Source organism: Calliphora vicina, chromosome 1 (genome assembly GCF_958450345.1).
Source record: "Calliphora vicina chromosome 1, idCalVici1.1, whole genome shotgun sequence".
NCBI classification, from domain to species: Eukaryota; Metazoa; Arthropoda; class Insecta; order Diptera; family Calliphoridae; genus Calliphora; species Calliphora vicina.
In genome coordinates, this window is record NC_088780.1 from 154957009 (window position 1) to 154981647 (window position 24639).

Sequence of the window (24639 nt, forward strand, 5' to 3'; positions counted from 1 at the left end):
GAAAAAACTCCCGCGGAATTTTTATTCATAATTGGGCTGATAGATTTTCATTTATAAGTTTCATAAGTTAAGTATTATCCTTAAATAAATCTTCAGTTAAAAACATGTTAATACTTGAATAATTGAATTCATATTTTTGTCTGTCGGTTACTATTTATTTCGGAAATGTTCAGAAAACATCCAACAATCATACAAATAGACAAATTTATGAAAAATATATTTATGTTGCTGAAGCCACAAATATATATCCTCATTCTTATGCATTTAGAAATTTACATAAATTTTTTGTCTGACCGATATTCAGACAATTAGCCTGATGTAAAATATTAACGAATTCTGTTATAAACATTGTTTATAAGTATGACAACATTATCTCTAAATCAGTTTCAAAAGCTCTGTAGTGATCACTGTAGAAATAGATATTACTAGAATTAACTAGAAGATGGCGCAGTGCACAATATGTAACAGCGAATCGCTGAGGAGTCAGCATATCGTAAACACTCTTTAGTTAACATCAACCGTATTACCAGTGTGTGTATTAAAGGAGAGAATTATTTTATGAATTTGAATAAATATAGAGTTGTAGAATTTTGAAAGTACATGCGGCTTTTATTTGCAATTTAAAAGAATCCGGTTTTCTTAATAATAAGACCTAATTTAAGGTAAAAATCAATATTTATTTCTGGGTTATTCAAAATGCCTCAAAAATAAACTAAATATTTGGCTGCATTTTCATCAAAATTCTCAAATATTTAAGAATTGACATTTGATCTCTACAATGCAAATGTTAATTTAAGCAAATTTTCGTTTTCATTTTGATATTATTCTGCTAAAGTTTTATTGCATTTTTATAAAAAATCTCCAATATTTATAAATTAACCTTGACCTCTACAGTGTTTCAACATTTTTTAATAATATTCTGAAATAGTTAGATTAAAACAAAGCATCAATAAACGAATTTTGTCCTGTTGGTCAAATTGTTACCAAAAATTGTGTTTTTCTAGAAATCCACTAAATTCAAATTGACTACACCACTTAATTAGAGTAACAATTCGCTACATTTTATGAAATAGGAAAGAGTAAATTATATTAAATTTGTTTAATATAATTTTCAAAGTGAAAATGCTATGAAAAAAGTTAATTTTTGTTGGTCTTACTAGGAGAATAGCTAATATAATAATATGTAGATATTTTTTGTTAGAAAATCTGATATTGAAAATAAATTTAACATTTTCCTTAATCATATAAAGAAAATTGTTATTGAATATTTATGTACATATGTATATACAAATGATTAATTTTGATCGAACAGAAAATTTTCAATTGCAATTAAATATTTATTTTTAAAACAGTTAATATCCTTCATTTTCTTTTAGCAGAAAAGAGAATCAATATAACATTTGGTTGACAGATAAATTTATATGACATGAATTCAAAACTGATTTTTAAGTTTTCTGTTTTAAAAATTCCATTTAAGCAGAATATTTTTATACTTTAAAAAACATTTAAAATAATAGTAGTAATTTAGAATTCATAGTAGTAAAATTCAGTTAAAGATTTTTTTTATTAAACAATAATCAGCCTTCGTCCCATTTTGACTATTTATAAAATTAAAACAAAAAAAATAATAAAAATTTAAAATATTTCTTTAACTAAACTAAATTGGGTCTGGAACATTTTTTAAAAAAAAAGAATAATATAAAATTTGTTAACATGCCTAGAGTATTTGGTTTTGGTTCTTTAGTATAAATAATTGTGGGGAAAGATTGCACGTGCGGGCAGATAATGAGGATCTTGTTGATTGCGATAACGACGGGCTAGAAAAACTGCAAGTACCTGAAAGAGACAATTAAAAATAAATTAGTAATAAATTCAAAAGTTTTCAAAACTAAAAACTGAAAATACACAAAAAAAATTATATAAATAAAGCAGAAAATAATAAGTATTACAAGAAATAATTGGTAAAACTTAAAAGAAATAAGAAAATAAAATGTAGTTTTATTTAAAAAAAAATAATAAAATTGTTATTCTATCAAAAGGTTTGTAAAAACAAATTTGTTTGAGGTGGAATAGTATAAAATATGAAGGTTTTGATATCCACACTCAGAGAAAAAAAAACGTACATGTTTAGTGTAACCATTTCAAGATTTTTACAAGTTTTTTAACAATATTATGGTCACTGTAATTATTTATATGATTGTGGTAATCATAATATAGTAAAGTTTTGGAATTTATTTAACAAGGAGATTTATAATTTCTTTATAGTGTAAAGAAATTAAATTGACAAATTACTGATCTTATTAAAATCACTTATCAGTTACAAGAAAAGTTGTTAGTTCATCCTTAAAAAGTTATGGAATTTGGGCCGCCGGCATCATTGGTCCGTACTTCTTAAAATACAACGTTGGTGAGACAATTACCGTCAACGGCTGGTGCTAACGACCAATGATAACCAATTTCTTTAATCCGTATTAAACGATATCAATATTAAGATTATGTGGTTTCTACAGGACGGCTCTGCTTTCAGCATACATGATTTGAGCGAATTTAGTTAACTCTCGTGGAAGTAGAGTATCTTTGTAAATTTCACCGGTTTTGGTTTTTTGACAAACCGGGTTTTGTAAGACGGTTAACCGGTTTCAATCAATTTTCTAAAGCTCATTCAAAAATATTTATGAAAAACTTTGAAAAATATTGATTTATTTTATAGAAAATTATAGCATTTGACAATATTTCGTAAAAGATATAAAATAATTCCATAAAGATAGAATTCAAAAATGCAAAATTTCCGAAGATTTAGTACACAATTCTTAACACATTCCCTATTAGCGTCCACAAACAAAAATAAATTTAAGGAGACCTTTTTCATATATTAACCGATTAACCGGTTTTTTTGAAGACAAAAATCGAAACCGTTTAACCGGGTTTTTAAAAGGCAATAATCAAAACCGGTTTTTTCAAAAACACATTTTTTCGGTTAAACCGGAAACCGGTTTTTCAAATGGCGGTATTGGCCGCCATGAGATTTGAACCCGCACAATTTTTTTGTTGTTGTGAGGATTCCTGATATTGCAGTTGTATGGCAATAGACGCTATCCAAAGATGACCTCAAATTCAACCCAACCTGCTCTTATTAGATAAATTATCGCTCAAATTCATCCGGATCTATGCTGCAGGGTCATTCAAAATCAGGGCCACCATAAGAAGCAATTTCATCGTACTGTCGTTTTGGAAAATCCTTTAATACGCAGGGATTAACAGAGCAGACAGACGTAAATGATGTTGTTGTAGCTGTAATTGACATTGAGTTGACAGCCCTTGGCCGAGTAAACTCGGTGCATTCCGGTGAGAAGAACCGGCTATAGTGGGAATAAGATGAAGTGATCGAATCAACGCATTAATTATCAAATAAACATTTGTAACCAAACAAATTTAATTTCGAATCTGGATGGATTAAATTAAAAGATCAGACACCAGCTTTCTTTTGTATTTCGTATTCGTTATCCTGAGCTATACAGCCCAATTATGAATAAACAATTCCCCGGGAGTTTGTTCCCTGGGAGTTTTTTCCCATTGAATTTGAAAAGGAAAAATGAGAAAAGGGAAAAAACTCCCGGGGAGTTTTTATTCATAACTGGGCTGATAATCTCAAATATCGCAATCGAATATTAAAATCTCAAAAAGGCATATCACGATCAATTTTACATGATCATGTTTCGAAAATATGAAGGTGTTATAAAACAAATGATTCAGTTACTTTAAGTTTCTGTCCTAAATACAAAATTATAAAAAAGATAACTGAAAAAAATAACAAATAAATAAATAAACGATAAATCAAAGTAAAATTATTAAATAACCAAATAAATAAGATTATTTACAATCAAACATATTTGCTCACCCAATTATTGATGGCTCTCGAGATAAAAGTTAGATTGTGTGAAAAAGTATGCAAAATTAGTTCCAAAACATGTTACTACTAAGTTGTTAATTTGATTAGTTGATGATGGGCTGTAGAAATGTATTTTATATTTAAGGAATTTAATGAAACCCTGGTGTATTTGCCGCTATGATAAATAAACTTGGTGGAGCAATAATTGTTACTTATAATATAATTATAGATTAGTTTTAATTGATCTTAAACAAAAAACAAAGGCTGTATGGGAGGAGAATAAACACGATTGCAAAAACTAGCTGTTTGAACATTTACCGTGCCGCTGCAATTGTGTTTATACTCTTGGTGGTGGAAAATAAAACCGTTGAGATACAAGTTGTTAAGTGGTCTGTTTAATGGATTAATTTATAAATATTTTTCACTTAAAAACTAAATTTATCGTATTAAATTGTATTTTGTTTCTTTCTTCTTCTCTTCAATTGTTATTAATTATAATTGTAATAATAATATTGTTTTTAAATTAGTAATGAGAATGTAAGTAATGTAAATGGTATTGTATGATTCCTATATTTGAATGCATATTTATGATTGATTAATGTTAATTATATGAATAAATATATTAATAATGTTCACGTATATTTAATTGTTTTGTTATTTATAATTTTTTTTTTTTTGTAAAATACCCCTAAAATACTAATTATTGTATGTCTGTGTGTGAGAGTGTTTAGAAATGAGTAACGGTCTTAGATTTTTGAAATTTTAAGAAATGTGTCATTTCATGGAGTGACTAGAAGATTTTAGATTAGAATTTTGTTGTTTGTTTGTTGTTAGTTAAATAATATGAAATTAATAATAAATTATTAATTTGTTATGTTGTTAAATGAATCTATACGAATTTATAGAAATGCACTGGGTAAACCGCGAGGATCTTTTTGATTACGATAACGCACAGTTAACCAAACACCAATGAACTATAATTTTATACAGAAGGATGATTAATTAATCCAAGCAAATGCGAGAGTGAGAGAGAGAAAGAGAGAAAAAGAGAATATTAAAAGTTATTAAATTATTAGAAATGTATTTTTATAAATATTAGCAGTTTAGGTTTAATATAGCAATGCAAATTTTAGATTTATAAGAATACTAATTATATTGTTTTGTTTTAGTTATCAACCTCTTACCAATCTGTAATTACCCTTTATAAAAGCTGTCCCAATTTTTACGCAAGATTTTAATATGACGGCATTTGTGCAGTAAAGTTTTGCCAAACAAAAAAAAACAGTTTGTCTGCTTACAGTTTAGGGTTATTAAAGATGAAGCAATGAAGCGAGAGAACTAAGAGTTTTCATATTTGATTAATATTTCAAAAAATAATTCAATCACAATCATCCTAAGGGCACTGCTACACGTTCAATATATATTGTGATATTTGGATCGCAATCCATTTTATTGGATCACGCAAAATTAGGTTATTTTGCAATTTGGATCGCGATCCATCAATACTGCATGCTACACGTTCAATAAATATTGCGATACTGGATCGCGGTCAATATATACACGTTCAATATATATTGACCGCGATCCAATATCGCGATATTTATTGAACGTGTATTGATGGATCGCGATCCGCAGAATTACCTAATTTTGCGTGATCCATACCAATGGAACGCGATCCAAATATCACAATATATATTGAACGTGTAGCAGTACCATAATATTCTGAAATCCAGATCGCGATCCATATATCAGAATATACATATATTGGACGTGTAGCAGTGTCCTAAGTAACGACTCTCATTTCCACTTAATATCGTCAAAATTGCTACATTTAGGGTTCAGAGACCCAACATTAGATTGTGGAAAAACAAATTCATATCCACAACGTCTCACTGTATGGTGACACGTTTTTCTGTTTATTTGAAATCTTGCGTAAATTTTGGAACATCCTTTATAAGGGACCACAAATAGTAATTATATTTGAATTCTTAAAAAGTACTTTTCTAAGAATTTTTATAAACATAGTTGAATCAAGTCTTTAAAAAAGATATATTTGAATAATGTTTTTGGGAAAAACTTTTTATTAAAAATATTTTTTTAAAAAAATATAGGGTGTATGACTTAAAGATGCGGAATTTACAGTAGACGATGGCGTATCTTTTGATCGCGGTTTTTGTTTTCAATAACTTATATGTCATTTTGAAGGGTACATTTATGTACATAAATTTTGTTTTTCTTCGAAAATGTTAAATTTTGTGCCAAAAATACGTCATATTTGGGAAGTTTTGCTCTACTTCTTTAATTTGAAACAAAAATGCCGCTGAAGCACAATGATTGCTCACCAAAGCTTATGGTGAATGTGTTCCATTGGTTTCAACATACGAGAAGTGGTTTGTCTTCGACACGGAAGACAAAGACCACCCAGTCCTGGAAAAAAGGTTTGAATACCATGATTGTTTTAAAACTCAACAAGAGCTTGCAAAATCATTGGGAGCTACTCAACATAATTGTGTTTACCGTTACCATATATATGGTTGATACAATCATGTGAACCGTAAATTAACCATGTTATGGTTACCACAATCATGTAAATAGTTTCTGTGACCTTGTAACAATGTTGAAATGGTTACAGTAAAAATGCACAACTATATTTTTTCTCTGCGTGTACGAATTGATGACGAGAGACCTTGAAAGACGATTTTGCATGTCCGAAATGATGCTTGAAGGCCATAAAAGAATATCATTTAGGCACCGAATCATTACATGCAATGAAAAATGGATCCAGTACGTGAAGCCCGATCAAACAACCGAATCGATACCAAAGCCAAAAATCCATGGCGCTAGGGTATTTCTCTGTATTGGTGGGAGAAAAATGGTCATATCTCTTAGTAGTATCCGATATTAACTTGATTCGTTCTTGGCCTCAACAGATGAGCAGTTCTTTTGGCTGGGGATACATACATACATACATATGTTGCCCGAAAGATGGGAGAAGATCATAGCTAACAATGGCCAAAACATTGAGTAAATTTATATTATACAATCGTTTCAAAATAAATAATAAAATTTTTTAAAAAATTCCGCAATTTTAAGTCATACGCACAATACAATTCCTTTCGAAAAAACATTAAAAATACTGTTTTGAAGAAGTGCTTATTAAAAAAGTACTTTCTTAAACAACCACGTATTAAAAATGTACTATTTTAAGCCGTATGAAATAAAAACTATTTTTTTAAACTTTTTAAAAAAGTACCTTTTAACGTACTTTTTTAAAAGAAGTTTTTATTAAAAAATACATTATCACAGATGTGCTGATTAAAAAAATTAATTATTAAAAGTGTACTTTATTAAAGTACATACTACTTTTTAAAGAAGTGTTTATTAAAAAAAAGTACTTTTTGAAAGAATATTTAATACTAAAGTACTTTTTTTATAAAAAAAGTTCTTTTAAGAATGGAACTTTATGGAGTACTTTTATAAATAAGTACTTTTTAAGAAGAAAATACATTTTTAAAAATGTTTTTATTGAAAAGTTCTTATTATACTAAAACTATTAAAAGAAGTATGCATTGGAAAAGTACTTTTAAGAAGTACTTATTAAAAAAATATTTAAAAAAAGATATTTTAAGAAAAGTACTTTTTCAAGAAGTATTTTATTAAGAAGTACTTATTAAAAAAGTACTTTTTTAATGAAAAAAGAAAAACTCTTTAATGAAGTACTTAATATAAAAGTACTTTATTAAAAATATTTATTACAAAAGTACTTTTATAAAGAAGTTGGTACTTATTAAAAAATTTCTTTTTCATGCAAGTGCTCATTAAAAAGTGTTTTTTTAAGGCAGATCTTATTAAAAACAATTCGTTTTTAAAATAAGTGATTATCAAAAAAGTATTACTGTAAAGAAATGCTCATTAAATAGTACTTTTAAAGAGGTATTTATTAAAAAAGTACTTTTATATGAAATACGTATCAAAAAAGTATTATTTAAAAAATACTCATTAAAAATAACTTTTAAGGAAGTATTTATTGGAAAAATACTTTTTAAAAACTTTATTTTAAGGTATTATTTACCAAAAGAACTATTTAAAATAGTCGATTTTTGAAACTACTATTTTTCTTTGAAATAAAAATCCAAAAATTACTGAGTTTTTAAACTATAACTTAATAATTATTTTCCCATTACCCAATTTTCTTATAAACCCAACCACAATTTGTTCCCTTTTCCTCCAAAACTTACCTCTGTAAAACTAAAGAATATTCCCAAACCGCCGCACAACTTAAAGGCATAATTGATTTTATCCTCCAACTTGGGCAAACATGGTGGACACTGACAATTGACATCGTATGATGAGCTGCAGCACTGCTTATTGATAACATCACACGAGGCATCGGCCGCTGTGCTGCTGGTCGAATTGAAGCCACAGCAGAGGAAGGTGTCTTGAACCTGTTTGCGCATAGAGTCGGGTACACGATTCCATCCTTCTTCAGCGAATTCTTGTTGCTGTTCGGAGTTAACAGCCAAACAAGAGCTGGCAATGGAGAATTGTATCAGGAAGAGCAAAAACAAAATGATCATGTACTAATCGATGGCGGTAGAAATTTTTAATTAAAGAAAACCAGGGCAATACATGTTTCATATTTCAATAATTTTGCATATTTTGTTTGTTACTCTTATCATTAAGGAAATAATTTTTAATATTGTATTAAATTGCATTACAAATTAAAACAGTCAGTCACCATGAATGGCAATTGCATATATAAGTTAGTCATTCCGTTTGTAATAAATAGTGTCTGTCTGTTGAAGTCTGTTTCCAAAGCCCCCAATAACTTACAAACAGGATTGATACATCAAAATATCGGGTATTATCCAGGTTTGGGGTCTATTTAAAATCGAGATATAAGCTAACAACGACGACAACCTAGAACGTTTGACCTATTTTTCACCAAAAATAGTTCACCAAATATTGTTTTCATCACTTATTTTTTTCCACCAAACAATTATTTCCAACATTTATGATAAAGTATGCTTTGGTGAAGGGTATTTAAGATTCGATACAGTCGATTATAACAATCTTACTTGTACTTCTTATTAATATTTTAAATAATTCTGTGATTTGTATGAAGTACATACTTATTTCTTAATTTATATATTTTCCGTTTTATTTTTGTCTTTCATTTCTTTGTTGTGTCATTCATTGTCGTTGTTGTTGCCTCAAGTAACGTCATGGGGTTCATAGTAAATTTGATAACCTTGTTTGTCGTTTATGTTTCATAAAAAAAAAATAATAATAAACCCAACAAATCCCCCAGCCAGTCCCGCCAGCCCCACTAGCCGTGCAGTCAGTCTGCCTGCCTGCCTAACTGTCATTCTGATTATTTTGAATTCGACATGATAATAATAATGGTTGGCTGATTCGTGTATTCAGACCAACATTGTGAAGGGGATCAGAGAGGGGCAAATTTAATTTATGTATGGAATTAGTCGTCTATACACCACCTAGTTACTATGTTGTATACTTCTTACTCGTCATACCACCCAGTCTTGCTCAATGTGTTTCTTTCTCTCATTTGACTTTTAGTGTAATTGTATTGACACAATAATTATCACGGCTTAATTAAATTTACCGTAATAATGTGCTGGTTCTTCTCTCGTTGGCGATTTGCAATTTAAATTGTGTTTTAATATAATTTTGTTTTAGTTTTTATTTATAATTAAAATGTTTACAAACATTTTGAGAGATTTGTGATTATAAATGGCTGTTTAAACAAAAAAGAGACCTGACTAAATAAATGACGGCATAGAATTGTTTTTGTGTGAAAAATCTGTTGTAGTTTTTGTTAATGGATTTATTTTTACATTAACCGCAATGTCATGGGTGAGAGTAATAGGGTGGTAGATATTGTTAATGGCGGGGTTTTGAAAATAGCAAACTTTGGTTAATCAAATATATCATTGAATAGATTTTAATATTAAAATAAAGGGTGCTTTTCTAAGCCCGATATACCTTACGAAAAGGCTCACTTTTTGACATTTATGATCAGTATACTCTGGCAAATCATCATGAGTGGATTGACGATTGAACGATGATACATTATCAAAATTTACTTTGAAAATGAGTCATCGATTCATGACACTTTTAGACGACTATTTTATCGCAAAGAGATGTGGTTTCAACAGGATAGATTTATTGACATTATTGGCGATAACATGATTTCGTGAAATGGAACTGTCAATCGTCTCTAAGGAAGTGCGATTTGAAACCTCATTTTTCTTTTGGCTCCACGTGAAGTCACTGGATTATGCTGAAGATTTTGGAACAAAGAACATTGTTCATGTTATTAGTGACATACGCCCAGAAATGCTCGAAAAAGTGGCGCAGAATAGAATAGCCGCGGTGGCCATATGACCGAAATCATTTTCAAATGTTAATGACTGTATTGATATTTCGAATAAAAAAATTGGTTGATTAAAATTTACTTGTTTGTGTTATTTTTTAAAATTGTGCTTGAAATGACAATATATAAACCTGCATAATCCTTCCTTTCCCTCTCAGGCAGAAATAGGTCTCCTCGTTTAGGCCCATTCGTGTTTTCATTGTTTTTAAACGTCGGAAGGAAGTACATTTTATTATTTTTTTTATCGATTTTGCATATTTTCAAAAACCAAACATATCAACAAAGAATATTTGGTGAAAATTTAAACCCCCTATGTCCCAACTCTACTTCACTACGTCCTATGGATTTATAGACTCATTCAGTCGAAGTATCACAATTCCTTGGACTTGAACAACATGCAGAACCCCCTGATTGAATATTGTAAAATTGTTTATGCTTCTGCAACAGAAAATATTTGGGGAAAATTTCAGCCCCCTATGTCCTTCATCTTTTTGAATATAAAAACACGAACATCGAAACTTGATAATACAGTGTTTATGAAAATCTGAGTGACAATCGCACTTCACTCCTGCAAAAGGACTACAGAAAGAATTTTTATTTGATTGTTATGTATCAGTTAATCATTAAATGGTCTCTATATATTAAATTTCTCTATGAAATTTCTCTATTGAAATTTTATCATTCAAATGTCTAATGAATTCTGTTATGAATTGATTCAACAATGAATTAATTATATTCAAATAAAAGCCTATTAATAATGAAGATAAAGAATTAGTTTTGTTGAATGGATTTAGGGTATGAATTTCTGATATTTTTTTTAATTCTGAATTAAGGTTTTTGTGAATTAAGCTCAAATTGATTTAATTAATTAATTCGAAGCTCTGTAATGAACTCGGTAATTCGTCTGACATTAACTTCGCAATAAAGAGGAAACCAGTTGCCAAGTAGGTCTGGGTTGTTTAACAACTCTCGAGTCGTTGTCATTATTTCTTAAAGGTAATCAGTCTCGTTTTCGTTTTTTAGACTTTGACAATCTCGTTCTAGTGCTTGTAATGTAAGGCTTCGTATAACGGATCCTACGTCCTTTACACCAACCTCGTGTCTTTTAATTTGGACAAACCCTAGTATAGACCATAGAAGCTCTTCGATACTGATGGAGTACCATTTATAACTCGACGGAGTACCACTATCCCTCTAGAATTTAATAACAAGGTTTAAGCATTCCAGCTTCCTATATGAAGATATAGGTCGACTACGGATTTACTTAAATCGAAGTGGGATAACCTGGCAATTCGTTATTTTAGAAAAACCTGCTGACTCTCCTCTGTATTGGCGGCTCTGATAATGTACTCTAGATTTCAATATCTACTAATAAAGGCTTCTTTACTGCAGTGTTTTTCAGTCAGATATTAAGGTAGTTGCCTAACAATGGAAGCTCAACTGGGGCCTTGAAATCATAGTTTCTGACGACAAATACAATAATTGACAACCACAAATCCCATAAAGGAAAATCTGAGCACTTATTCGGATTATTTGGGTTTCGCAGTACAAGGAAAGCTTGCAAAACAGGGCAGTACCTTACGGTTTCCTTTAGATTTAGAATGCTCCACTCTCTTGCTAAACTTAAATTTTTATCGAATATAAGATAAGTTATTAGATATGATTGCACGATAGCCAGCTAACTGTGGCCTCATCTGAGTATAGAACGTATTACCTTACAAGGTTCGATAAAATGGAAAAAGTGAAGTCGCAAATATTTTCACACATTTCCTCTCTCCACATCTGCTGCCAGTTACGGTATCAGGGTAAGTTTTCTATGACTTGGTAGTTATTAAGGAATTATTCTATCCCTAGTAGCCCCGGATTCACTATACATCAAAAACAATGTTGTCAACTAGGTAGATTAAACACATTCCTGTCTTCGACGATTTAACATAGACGTTACTCCAGTCATATGCACTGTCATTACGTTCCATTCAGTAAAAGACAATCAATACAATGTCATCAAAATCTAAATAATTACGCGAAATATCATGTTTTCAAACTTTTCACAGTATACACAACCTACGAGTCTAATAATTTCGTGCATCTGAAATCCCACATAAAGTTAGTAAGTCATTCTTAATAAAGTTATGTTTTTATCACAATTTTTAAATACACCTATCACTGTTCATTTATAAACCAATATCTTTTGTAATTTTTTAAATATTTTTGATTTTCTTTAAAAAAGGATACGAAAAACAGCATAACTTGATGATGTTTAACGGCTCCAGCCAGGCCCAATATGGAAATACATATTAATATAATGCCACATGCCAATATACCGCCAACTATAGGAAGATTTGTAACAATTGAAGCAGCACGAGCATAAACGCCAACACCAATTAACAGGAAACCAACCAGCTGTAAAACATGAACAAATTTATTAAAAACCAACAACAATCACTTATGATACCAATAAAACAAACTTGATAAATATGGATCAAATACAACAACAATACAGCAGCAATAATAACAAAGAAGTATTTTAAACGAGAAGAAGTTTTGCAAACCAGTAAAAGAAAAATAAATAAGAATGTTCGATAAGTTTCAGAGTAACTAATGTTAACTTAATATAAAATTATTTTAAAAAAAATTGTTAAAAAGTATTAAATAAATAATGCATTAAGTATTAAATAAATAATACACGATTTAAGCATGTTTGAATTAAATGTTTGGCAATAATTTGTCAACAAATTCAGTTAATAAATAATCCAAAATCTCATATTTGAGCAAAATGTTATCCCTTCGACAGCCGGGGTCAAAGGACAAGTTTTTAATTAGAATAATATTTATTTGACGAATTTGTTAAAATTTTATTGATATTGAAAGCGAGAAATATAAATTAGTCCTGTTTGACCTGTACCATCTACTGGAGTTGTAACTTCAGGATCAGAAAATCCTGATAATCTTTTTCTTGCAAAAATATTTCAATTATAGAAATTTAAAAATTTGTGCTCTGCCGTAAGATCATTGCTGATTAGTTTCCATTTAAAACCAACTTATGTTTCTAAGATTCTCAGTTAACCAATTAACGTCTGTCAACGCCTCATTCTTTATTAAGATATGTGAAAATAGCAGTGATGGATTTTCAAATTAGGGGATAGACCTTATCCTGTTAAAGTAGTGACCTGTTGCAGCTTTTGCTTACATATCAAGGCGTAGGATAATTAACCTAGTTCGCAAGCATAAAGTGACCGACCACTTTTAAAAAAAGAGTTAGAAGTGGATGTATTTAAGGCAAATGGGATATTATATTTATGAATTCATCCTAAGGCTAGGAGATATACAATGTTTCTTATTTTTTCGGAGCGAGCCACATACAATTAGCCGTGTGAAAAACATGAATTTTCCAACTGTAAGCCAGCAATAGTCAACGATTGGCCTTGTGCTTTGTTAATGGTTATAGTAAAGGCAAGATGAAATGGGAACTGAAGCCGTTCGAATTCAAATGGTAAGTGGTTCGAAATCATCGGTATGCGTGGAATCAGTACGCCCTCGCCATTGAATCTGCCACCGATGATTGTTACCTCAATTAAATTTGGTGAACATTTTTTGATGATCAATCTTGTTATGTTGCATAATTTTGGCGCGTTTAAATTGCGGATAAGCATTATCGGTGATCCAACCGTCAATGTTAATACATGTGCTGGCATTTTGGCTGGTTCCAATGAATTCAAATATTCAGTAGGATAATTTACGGCTTGTTCTTCGTTTCGCCAGGCAATTTCAATTGAATTTGCTTATTGAGCTTGTTGACATCAGTTTTTGGTGCCAACATTGCACGTTCCCACAATCAATCCGAGTTTTTGTAGTTGGTTGTAAGGCTTGGGAATACCTTGTCGACAACGGCTTGAATATTCATTTGCAATTGGCAGAAGTTCTGCGGAACTTATGGCGGGATCAATTGGCATTATTCCGATTCCAATGCCCAACAGTTGTTTTGAGAATGTTTCGGCAGAATGATCTTGCAGCAAAAACACACATATTCGTTATTTTTTCGACCAAGTTCCAAAGGTATGAATGAATACATTACATTCAACTCATCTACGGGCATTGATCGAGGAATAACGAGTAATGTTTGTCGGAAGGCATCAGAAAGAAGAATCAGAGCATATCCATTATCATCAAAGTCTTAACTGACCTAGAAAGTCCGGCTTCAATCGGTATATAAACAGTTTGCAAGACAAAGATCTGGTGCGAGAACAGCACTTCGATTGGAACCAAACCAAACGTTTGGTTCCTAATAAAAAAAAAATACTAACGAACAAATTATAGCAAACGTAAATGACGGACTTTTTTTCATTGATGCACCAGGAGGGCCTCATCATTTTATTATAGTCGTCGGTTCGAATGCTGAATAGGATTGCACTCGCAGTGGCATCACCGGGAATTGCATCGATGTTATTGGACGATGGACGCACTGCGCACTCAAACTCCCATTGAATTTGAATCAGACAGAATCACCAACTTGAAAAATCCTCGGTATAGTGTAACAATTTAATTTTGCCACTCCCCTCCGCCCATAGACCGAAAAATCTGATTTTACATTTTCTCCCGTTAGGCTATTCTGAAGACTCCCTGAAAATTTCATGAAAATCGGTCTAGCAGTTTTTGAGTCCATGCGGAACATAAATAAACATATCCATTTTTATATACATAGGTATTAGGGTATTCAATTGATTAACCGTTAATCGGTTAACCGATTAATTTTTGTCGGTTAACTGTTCGAATAATTTACGATTTTCAAATAACGAATAAACCGATTAATTTGTGTCGATTAACCGAAATGTCTCTTTTTTGCACTTTATACAGAATTATTTTTTAAAATTTAATTTCTTAACTCGTGAACATTCCCTTCTAGCAATAGCTATTTGAAGTATAGTACGGAAACTGAAACTAAGGAATTTGGAAATGAATGGAATTTGCTCGATTAACCGATTAATCCAGAATCCCGATTAATTGAATACCCTAATAGGTAAACAGATTATGAATGTTCAGAAAATTACTTTACAGTATAATTTAAAAGTACTTAGAACTAGTTTGTGCAACATTTTATCAGGATAGCCGCATAAACAACATATTTATGTCTGTCCAAACAGGACAATATAGGTGAAACCGATATTGCCCATTTTCAATATCAAACAAACCTTATCAACAGAGCTAGATCGTCTTAGAATTCCATAAGGACATAGAATATATATAATTTTGTGGGTCTGCGATGAATATTTCGATTTGTTACAAACGGAACGACAAAATCAATATACTCCCCTATCTATTTTGATGATTATTATATAAACGAAAATTTAAAAAATTTATTCTTAAATATCGTTTAAACTATAAGAGATAACTTAGCGAAATAAACAGGAATATCTTTACCTTCCCACTGGCTTTATAATAAAATTTCATTTATTTAAATCTGTCCATACAAGTTAGAAGCTTAATTAGGAATATTTTCCGAACCAGGTGGTTTTGAAACCCTGTATTTCACCTGTTCTCCAACAGCGTATTCACAAATTTACTTATTCTTAATGCTTATGTCCTCCTCTACGATTCGTTCATACATAATTTTGCAATCGGACAAGTAGTTTAGAAGATACATACATATTTATTATCACTTTGTTTGCGATAGACCCCACTGTGCGGCATTAATGAATTAAGATTCTACTCGTATCATACTCTCAACACACAGATAACATACAGAAATATAAGGTTAACCTTTCACAAGATGGTCATGTAAACAAAAATTCAATATGTTGCAAACGGTATAACAAACTCAATATAGCCGCCATCTTTTTGCAGATGGGTTAAAAACAAACGCATTGAACTATTGATAATAAACCCAAAGTAATCGACAACAAAAGAAGCCAGCCAAATCAGACAACAACAGCTGCAGTAGTTTTTTTTAGTTTTAAGAATAAAAAGAACAAAGCAGAAGAATTCATAACAAGATTGTTTTTTCTTGTTTTTTTTAATGTAGAAGACACACAAAAATAACAGAGATAAAAATCAAATAAGAAAACATAAAAAAAACAAATAACAAAGCATGAATATAAAGTCAAACAAGAAGGGGTGAAAATAAATAAATCGATATTTGTTTTACAAATAAAAAAAAGGTGGAAAAAAACCTTGTGAAAATAGGTATGTAATAGGAAAATATTGCACAAGTTTTTGTTTCTTTTATTTGATTTGTATGGGAAATATGTAGGTGTCAACATATTGCTACAATTGAAATACATATCTATTTTCAATTACTTAGCAGGAGATTCTTTTATGTTTTGCTACGATTTTTTTCCAATCAGAAATTGTCTAATAATACTTTAGTCAGTTAGTGTAACATATATGAGTGTACTTTGCAGCCTTTGTTATTTTTCTCGAATTTTAATGAATTATTGCTGTAGTTGTTGTATTTAATTTTATTTATTGAATTTAATTTAGTTTAGTTTATAGGTACTTACCACATATAAAATATTTAAAGCAATTAATGCATTTTTCGAACATGTAAAACCTCCACACATTTTGTTTTCTTTGGCTTTAATTCGCTTATTTTTTATTTTTCTTTATCAGTCTTCAGTTAGTTTGCGTTTTTTGTATAACACTAACTTTTTTTTTAATATTTTCTAATTTGTTTTTGTTAAATAAAACACTTTCGCTTTTTTTATTGAGATTGAATTTTCCGTTTTTTTCTTAACTTTTTTTTGGTATTGTATATAGTCTGGTTGGGGTTGTTTTTTTTTCTTGCTGGTGGTGTGTATTTTATAATTATTATTTATTTTTTTATAAGAAAATAAAAAATAAATGTATACAATAATAAAATCTTTATTTCTTTCTGTCTGTGTCGTCTTTTGATGTTCTTGTTTTTCTATACACTGTGTGTCTGTTGTTTGATTTTTTTTCCTCCTCTGTCGGCCACACTAAACTAATTCGCTGCTGTCAGTTACTTAATTTTTGTTTGTGCGTTTGACAGTTATTTTTAGTAGAGAGTGTGTGGTGTGATGTCTTGTGGTGAGTGGTGAGTAAATAATAACTGCAAATAAGTATGTAATCAGTGCTGGCAACATTGTGGTGGAAATAATTTAAAACAAACACAGTGAATGAATTGTGTTTTAACGGAAAACGGCATTTAAAATGTTTAAATTGAGGGTGTTTGTTTAAACATTCCAATCAACTATTAAATAAAGAGTGCGTCAGAAAAAAACTTGGTCCAACAAATTATTATTTAAAGCTTTTAAAAATGTGTCAGATATATTATAGATATTAAGTGTGTTCGCGAACTTTCCAGTAAAAAATATCCAGTAACTTTATTTTAGAGAGTAGAAATAAATTACTCTCAATCTGAAAAATTACCAAAAAAAAAGTACGCGAACAACAATTTGTAAAAATAAGTTGTATTTTATTATAAATCAATTTAAAACGTTTGTTTTTTGTTATTTTACTTATTTTAATTTTCAACTTTTTATTCTGTTTACATTTGCAACACAATTTTATGTTGATATTTTTTACTGGAGAAAAAATGTCCAGTAAAAAATATCATGTTCTCTATCAACGAACTGTCACTTTTAACACTCTCTTGCTCTCTCGTTACAAGTTTTTAAAAGTAAACGAACGGAATCCCGTAACTTCCAGTGATAATTTGTACAAATTATTACAAATTATCAAGTACGCGAACACAATCTTTTCTAAATCATTAATTTTCAACTGTTATTTCGGTCAAAATGAACAGCAAAAAAACGTACATGCTAAAATAATTATAACTTTTCAAAAAAATCCAATAAGATCTGAATGGTTCGTAGTCACACTGATTCAAATCAATTAAACTGTATAAGGAAGACTTGAACCTGGATCAGGAAGCAAAGAAACGTGTAACAGACATTGGTAAGGCAAAAGAAGTCAAAAAACTATTTCGAAGTGAACCGAACACTTCTATCTCAAAAACAGCTCTTAAAGTTAAATAATGATCCGAGTATTTTATGTGCAGGGTCAAAGCTAAAGCTACGTATACACGGTTGTCATATTCTTACAATATTGTCAGAAAATGTTCAATAAATGGTTAACACCCATATGTTTCAACATAAGTTCTCATGGTTGTGTTAACCATTTTATGAGCATGTTCTGACAATATTGTAAGAATATGAATGACAACCGTGTATACGTAGCTTAATGCTAGTTGAAGTCGTATAAATATCAGTATCAGATCGCAATTCGGTAAAGAACTTGGAAGCAAAAGAACGAGTAAAAAAATGTATGTAAAATTTTATAAAAAATAAGTAATAGAGCTATATTCGGCTGTGCCGAATCTTAATACCCCTCACCAAATTATACTTCAAAATACAAATTTTAAATATATTTAGGTAAACAAAATTTATTTTTTTTCCCAAAGTTGTTTTTTTTAATTTTTGGAAAAATAATTTTTTCTAATTGTTATTTTAAAATTTTTTAAATTTAAAAATTTTTTTTTTAAATTTTTGTTTTTTGATGAAAAAAATTCCGGTTAAAAAATATTTTTTCCGATTTTGACCCATTGTAGGTCCAACTTACTATGGTCTTATATACGTCGTTGCAAAGATCTTTGAAATATCTATCATTAGATATCCATATTGTCTATATTAATGACTTAGTAATCCAGATATAGGTAAAAAATCGAGGATGTTCTAGTTTTTTCCTCATATCTCACCCTTTTGTGGTGCGATTTTGCTGATTTTAAATAGGAAACTTCTCGAAAGCATGTCTGACAGAATTATTGAAGATTTGGATCCCGGAGATATTTGGGGTCTTCAGAAAATTGATTTCAACAGACAGACAGACGGACATGGCTTAATCGACTCCGCTATCTATAAGAATCCAGAATATATATACTTTATAGGGTCGTAAAATTATATTGTGGAAATTACAAACGGAATGACAAACTTATATATACCCTTCTCACGAAGGTGAAGGGTATAAAAATACACCTGTAGAAGATGAATCTTATGTACTGGACTATTTTCAATATTGATGAACATATATGGTATAAAAGGTTTTAATGTATTAATGTGTCGTATTAATGTTTAATACGACACTGCATGTGCCCGAATTCCGGAGATATTAGCAAATTTCTACCCAAAGGTTTTTATCTATCATAGTGAAGTTTATACACTTTAAGTGAAATTAAAACAATTATCCTTGTGCTTACCTGTTAAATTGTTTTTTAAAACTGAAAAGAAAATAAAGAAAAACTTTAATTTTTTTATTTATTAGAAATTATAAAAAATAAATAAAATGTTTAAAAAGACTTAAAATTATGAAGAATTAATTCGGTTCGTTTTTTAATAAATAAAAGTTTTTCATTAAAAATTATCCCACGATCTTGCTTGCATGATTGCCAAATTTCACCAGATTATTAAAAACTTACAAATTTAAGTTTTGGCTGTAATTTAAAATATGCCCGGCTAGCTCAGTCGGTAGAGCATGAGACTCTTAATCTCAGGGTCGTGGGTTCGAGCCCCACGTTGGGCGCGGTAATTTTTTTCGTTAACTGAATTTTAAAGTTGTTACATAACATTTGGAAAATCAAAACATGTATTTAATTTATGATCTTTGTATGTTCTTAGTGCGTACATAGTATATTTAGCAGATGCTGAATTCTATTTATAGAAAATATTAAAAAAAGTAGATGTAGTAAGTAGTACGTATTATAAATAAAATTTACTTTAAATTACGTAATACATTTTTTTTTTAGACTGCCTTAAATACCTTCACGTGTAATTTCTTAGAACATATTTGTTTCTATAGATCTATTAATAAATATGTAAATTACAATTTTATGTAAATGATCATGCGCTATTGCCAAATTTCATTTAGCATGCATAAAACAGATAATGGACATACCAACATTAACAGCCCGGCTAGCTCAGTCGGTAGAGCATGAGACTCTTAATCTCAGGGTCGTGGGTTCGAGCCCCACGTTGGGCGCAATTTAATATTTTCTTAGAAAAAATTAAATTAATTAGAAACTTAAATCAATTGAGAAGTACAGTTAAGTTAGCAAAATAATGCACAATTACAGACAGAAATTCCCATTAAATTAAAGAATTAAGTTTTAGTTAGATAATTGGGCATTTAATATCTTCTTCATGAATGAATATCACAATATTGATTTAAAATATACGATCGATTAATTGATTTTGACAACTTTTTACATTTATGTAATTGATTCTAGCCATAATCTGAATATTTCATCGATTTGGCGCTATTACCAAATTTCTGTGGAAATTATGATGACTTTTATAACAGCCCGGCTAGCTCAGTCGGTAGAGCATGAGACTCTTAATCTCAGGGTCGTGGGTTCGAGCCCCACGTTGGGCGCGACTAATTTTTTTTTTCAAATATCAATGAACACACTCAGTATATAATTGAATTAGAACTTGGGGCTAGAACGTTGGATGGAATTTAATACTTTCTTAAAAAATAAATTAATATGTGCATACGTATTTAAGAAACTATAATGAAATCTTAAATATTATTTAGAACAGTTTATACGATATAAATCAATGCGAATGGAATGTCAATTAAACAGCAAATGTAAATGAAAATTATTCGTTAATTATTTATATTTCATTATCCCTAATATTTTTTGATTGGCTTAGAGAATTTTTAAACGATCTTACCTTGTTGCCAAATTTTTGAGGAAATTGTGGTGACCTACTTCTAACAGCCCGGCTAGCTCAGTCGGTAGAGCATGAGACTCTTAATCTCAGGGTCGTGGGTTCGAGCCCCACGTTGGGCGCGATTCAATTTTTTGCAAACATAAACTTATATAATTATTATAAAATATGTATGTAATTGAATTACAGAACTAGAAATTCATAAGATATTGAATTGGATATTATTTTAGAATACAAATTATGGAAACATAATAATTATTTTGTTTTCATTTAAGATCATATTTATATGTATGTAGCTAAATTCAATTAAGAACTTTTATACATCTCTTAAATGATCTTGCGGAATTGCCAAATTTCAGATTGAATACAGTGACCTACTTTCAATAGCCCGGCTAGCTCAGTCGGTAGAGCATGAGACTCTTAATCTCAGGGTCGTGGGTTCGAGCCCCACGTTGGGCGCAGTTCAACTTTTTTCAACATGAAGACATGAACACATTTAAGAAGATAATTTCTGAGGCAAAATTAATTATATATAATTTGAATTAAGTTTAGATCACACAATGAAATTTGGAATTTATGTACACAATCGTGTTAAAATTCCAATTTTGAAATTTTGAATTTTCAGTTACATGATCTTGTTACCAATTTAATTTCTGATTATTACAAAATTTAATAACCCATTGTTGATCCTGCGCAATTGCCAAATTTCTTTCTAAACTTTAAATGCTCTAAAGCGCCATTGCCAAATTTCTGTGCAAATCAAAGTGACCCCATTTCAATAGCCCGGCTAGCTCAGTCGGTAGAGCATGAGACTCTTAATCTCAGGGTCGTGGGTTCGAGCCCCACGTTGGGCGCGATTCAATATTTTTCTCAAGGAAAATATACTTATAATGAAAAGGAAATCAAAGTTTATACAAATGAATGAAATAAAAATTTATAAAATTATAGAACAATTAATGCATTATTAGGAAATCAACTTAAGCATTATCTAATTCCCAATGAACTAAATATAGTAGTCCAATTAATGTAGTTGAATTTATTAAATATGTAATTTTGAATTGAAATTTAAACTGATCCTGCACTGTTGCCAAATATCTTTCAAAACTATGTTTTAGAAATTCCTATTTTCAAACAACGAATCTTCAGTTATATGATCATGTTAGTAGTAATTTAATTTATAGATCATTTCGAATAAATCTAAACCTCGATTAATTAATTATTTGCTCGATTAACCGATTAAACCAGAAACCCGATTAATTGAATACCCTAGTACATAATCGTGTTAAAATTCCTATTTTGAAATTTTGAATTTTCAGTTACATGATCTTGTTACCAATTTAATTTCAAATTATTTCAAAATTTAATAACTTATGGTTGATCCTGAGCAGTTGCCAAATTTATTTCTAAACTTTAAATGCTCTAAAGCGCCATTGCCAAATTTCTGTGCAAATTAAAGTGACTCCATTTCAATAGCCCGGCTAGCTCAGTCGGTAGAGCATGAGACTCTTAATCTCAGGGTCGTGGGTTCGAGCCCCACGTTGGGCGCAATTACATTTTTTGTACACGAATTCAATTAATTAGCTTAATCCGTTGGAAATTCTTCTTCACGAAAAATAATAAATCATGAAATTTCTGGTTTCTATGGTAAATGATGTTCTTCCGAAAACTTATAGGATCAATTTTTCTCTTTCACTAGCCCTAAGGTCATAGATACACTCCGATTTATCAAACAATAAACATTGAATAATACCATGTATTTGTTGTTGCAAGATTAGGTTTTTGACAACAAACATAAAGATTAATTTTATAAGATTTATTAAAAAAAAAATATTATTAAATGTAAATTACAAAAAAAAAATTACTGCGCCCAACGTGGGGCTCGAACCCACGACCCTGAGATTAAGAGTCTCATGCTCTACCGACTGAGCTAGCCGGGCTATTAGCATTCCGCTGCAATCGTGTGTACATAAACTACTCTCATGTAATTTAAAACACTCAACAACTACTAAAATAAACAATAACAACAATATGTAGACCATTAACATAAAATAAACGAAAGCTCTTTCGTTTAACAGCAGCTATGTTATGTTAGCTCATCTAACAGTTCAAAGTGTAGCCAACTATTTTAACTAAGGCAAAGAAAAAGCTGTTTAGTTTCAAACATTAAAAAACCAGTGACAGACTGCAAGTATTTAGTTGTTTTTTTTTTGTGTCTTTTTTCAATTTCTAACTTAGTTAATAGCTCTAAAGTTGTGTTATAGTTTTAATTAAAACAAACAGCTGATAGTTTTAAACGCACACAAAAAAATTATAAAACTATTGAAAACTAAAAATAAATTAAAACAAAAACAGTTATTAAGTTCCGGTGTTCAAACGATATAAGACGTCAAGTTGAAGAGAAAATTACACACAAAAAAAAGAAAGAAAAATAAAGAATATAATAAATAAAAGTAATAATAAAAATATAAGCTAAATTATAAAAAAATATAAAATAAATAAATTAAAAATGAAATGAAATTAGTAATTTAGGCTTACATAAGTTCAATGATTACCATAAAATACTTAAGTTTTATATTTTTGTTAAACAAAAATCCAAGTGCCTTTATTATTGCTTAATATTTCAAAAAAAATCCCAGAAAAATTAATAAAATTAATCTTTAGTAATTAAAATTAGTTAAGTTTTCATTTATTTTATTGTTTGCGCGCGTTCGGTACATGAAAATAAGATCATCACTTCCGGTTATTTGTCTACACAGCGATGTTCACATACGTTCAAACAAATAATGAAAAAAAATCACTTTTATTTAATAAATAAAAATTGTTTTTCACTAAAATGTTAAATAAACTGCACAATAATCAACTACAACTACCACCACACCACAACATCTATAAAAAACAAATTAAAACAAAATCCCATTAAAACAGCAACAACAACCACAATAAAACAATTTTAATTGTTAACAATTGATAAAGATCAGTGCGAATTTTGATCGCAACTTTACAGCTGTTTTATTCACTCCCTCTTTTACTCATAGCAGAGTTGATCGAGTTGGTACCTTTTTTGGGCCATAAATAAGGTCTAGAAAGTTCTAATGATATCTTGGATAACAAGAAAACCACATACTACCTTTTTTCTAATTTGTAAGGCTTGATTAATTTACTGCATTTTAACCTCAAATTCTATTTAATTCAGATTCTTTGTTTATCAGTCGATTCAGTGCAAATTGTTCAATTCCCACAGGACTAATTTCTAGCGATTTTGACTGAAAATCATTGATAGCTCTTGATCAATTTTAAAACATTTATTCGTATTTTTTATTAAAAAACTTTAAAAATGCTAACTTTTTACCATGGTACTGAAGTTATCGTTTCTGCATCAGTTCATTTGGTGTTTTCAAACTAAATATATCATTATAATGATCAAAGATTCTATGGAAGAAGAAAAATTGGCCGTAGCTCCCACAGAATTGTTTCTAAAAACATATTTTGGAAAATATTAATATTTTCGTAGGTCCTTAAACCGTGATGTATTAGTTCTAAAATTTAAAGAAACCTTTTTTTTATCCGAGTTTTGTTGTCTCTTAGATTTTTGTTAATTATCTTCTTAAGAAGATATACAAACATGAAATCGAAACATGAAAATTCCCGCCACCATTATTTTAATTTTTATA

General features: G+C 29.9%; 1 protein-coding gene and 8 non-coding genes across 10 annotated transcripts; 7 read left to right on the plus strand and 2 right to left on the minus strand.

Moving 5' to 3' along the window:
• Positions 1-1545: 1545 nt before the first annotated feature.
• On the minus strand, positions 1546-16956 carry Tsp97E (Tetraspanin 97E). 2 transcript variants are annotated; one of them, XM_065516240.1, is made up of 4 exons: positions 16784-16952; positions 12522-12689; positions 8128-8469; positions 1546-1836 (listed from the first exon to the last, which is right to left on the minus strand). In XM_065516240.1, the coding sequence occupies exons 1-4, from the start codon at positions 16841-16843 to the stop codon at positions 1741-1743; spliced, it is 666 nt and encodes a 221-aa protein (XP_065372312.1). In that variant the 5' UTR covers positions 16844-16952; the 3' UTR covers positions 1546-1740. The 2 variants fall into 2 exon arrangements, with proteins under 2 accessions (XP_065372312.1, XP_065372313.1); XM_065516241.1 differs by lacking the exon at positions 1546-1836 and adding an exon at positions 4547-4863 and having other exon boundaries at positions 16784-16956.
• A 2791-nt stretch (positions 16957-19747) lies between these two features.
• Positions 19748-19820, plus strand: TRNAK-CUU (transfer RNA lysine (anticodon CUU)). The gene has a single exon. It is a non-coding gene; the product is annotated as a tRNA-Lys (tRNA).
• Positions 19821-20203: 383 nt separating this feature from the next.
• On the plus strand, positions 20204-20276 carry TRNAK-CUU (transfer RNA lysine (anticodon CUU)). The gene has a single exon. It is a non-coding gene; the product is annotated as a tRNA-Lys (tRNA).
• Positions 20277-20596: 320 nt separating this feature from the next.
• On the plus strand, positions 20597-20669 carry TRNAK-CUU (transfer RNA lysine (anticodon CUU)). Its single transcript has one exon. It is a non-coding gene; the product is annotated as a tRNA-Lys (tRNA).
• A 348-nt stretch (positions 20670-21017) lies between these two features.
• On the plus strand, positions 21018-21090 carry TRNAK-CUU (transfer RNA lysine (anticodon CUU)). Its single transcript has one exon. It is a non-coding gene; the product is annotated as a tRNA-Lys (tRNA).
• A 264-nt stretch (positions 21091-21354) lies between these two features.
• Positions 21355-21427, plus strand: TRNAK-CUU (transfer RNA lysine (anticodon CUU)). Its single transcript has one exon. It is a non-coding gene; the product is annotated as a tRNA-Lys (tRNA).
• A 322-nt stretch (positions 21428-21749) lies between these two features.
• On the plus strand, positions 21750-21822 carry TRNAK-CUU (transfer RNA lysine (anticodon CUU)). The gene has a single exon. It is a non-coding gene; the product is annotated as a tRNA-Lys (tRNA).
• Positions 21823-22440: 618 nt separating this feature from the next.
• Positions 22441-22513, plus strand: TRNAK-CUU (transfer RNA lysine (anticodon CUU)). The gene has a single exon. It is a non-coding gene; the product is annotated as a tRNA-Lys (tRNA).
• A 319-nt stretch (positions 22514-22832) lies between these two features.
• On the minus strand, positions 22833-22905 carry TRNAK-CUU (transfer RNA lysine (anticodon CUU)). Its single transcript has one exon. It is a non-coding gene; the product is annotated as a tRNA-Lys (tRNA).
• Positions 22906-24639: the final 1734 nt, after the last annotated feature.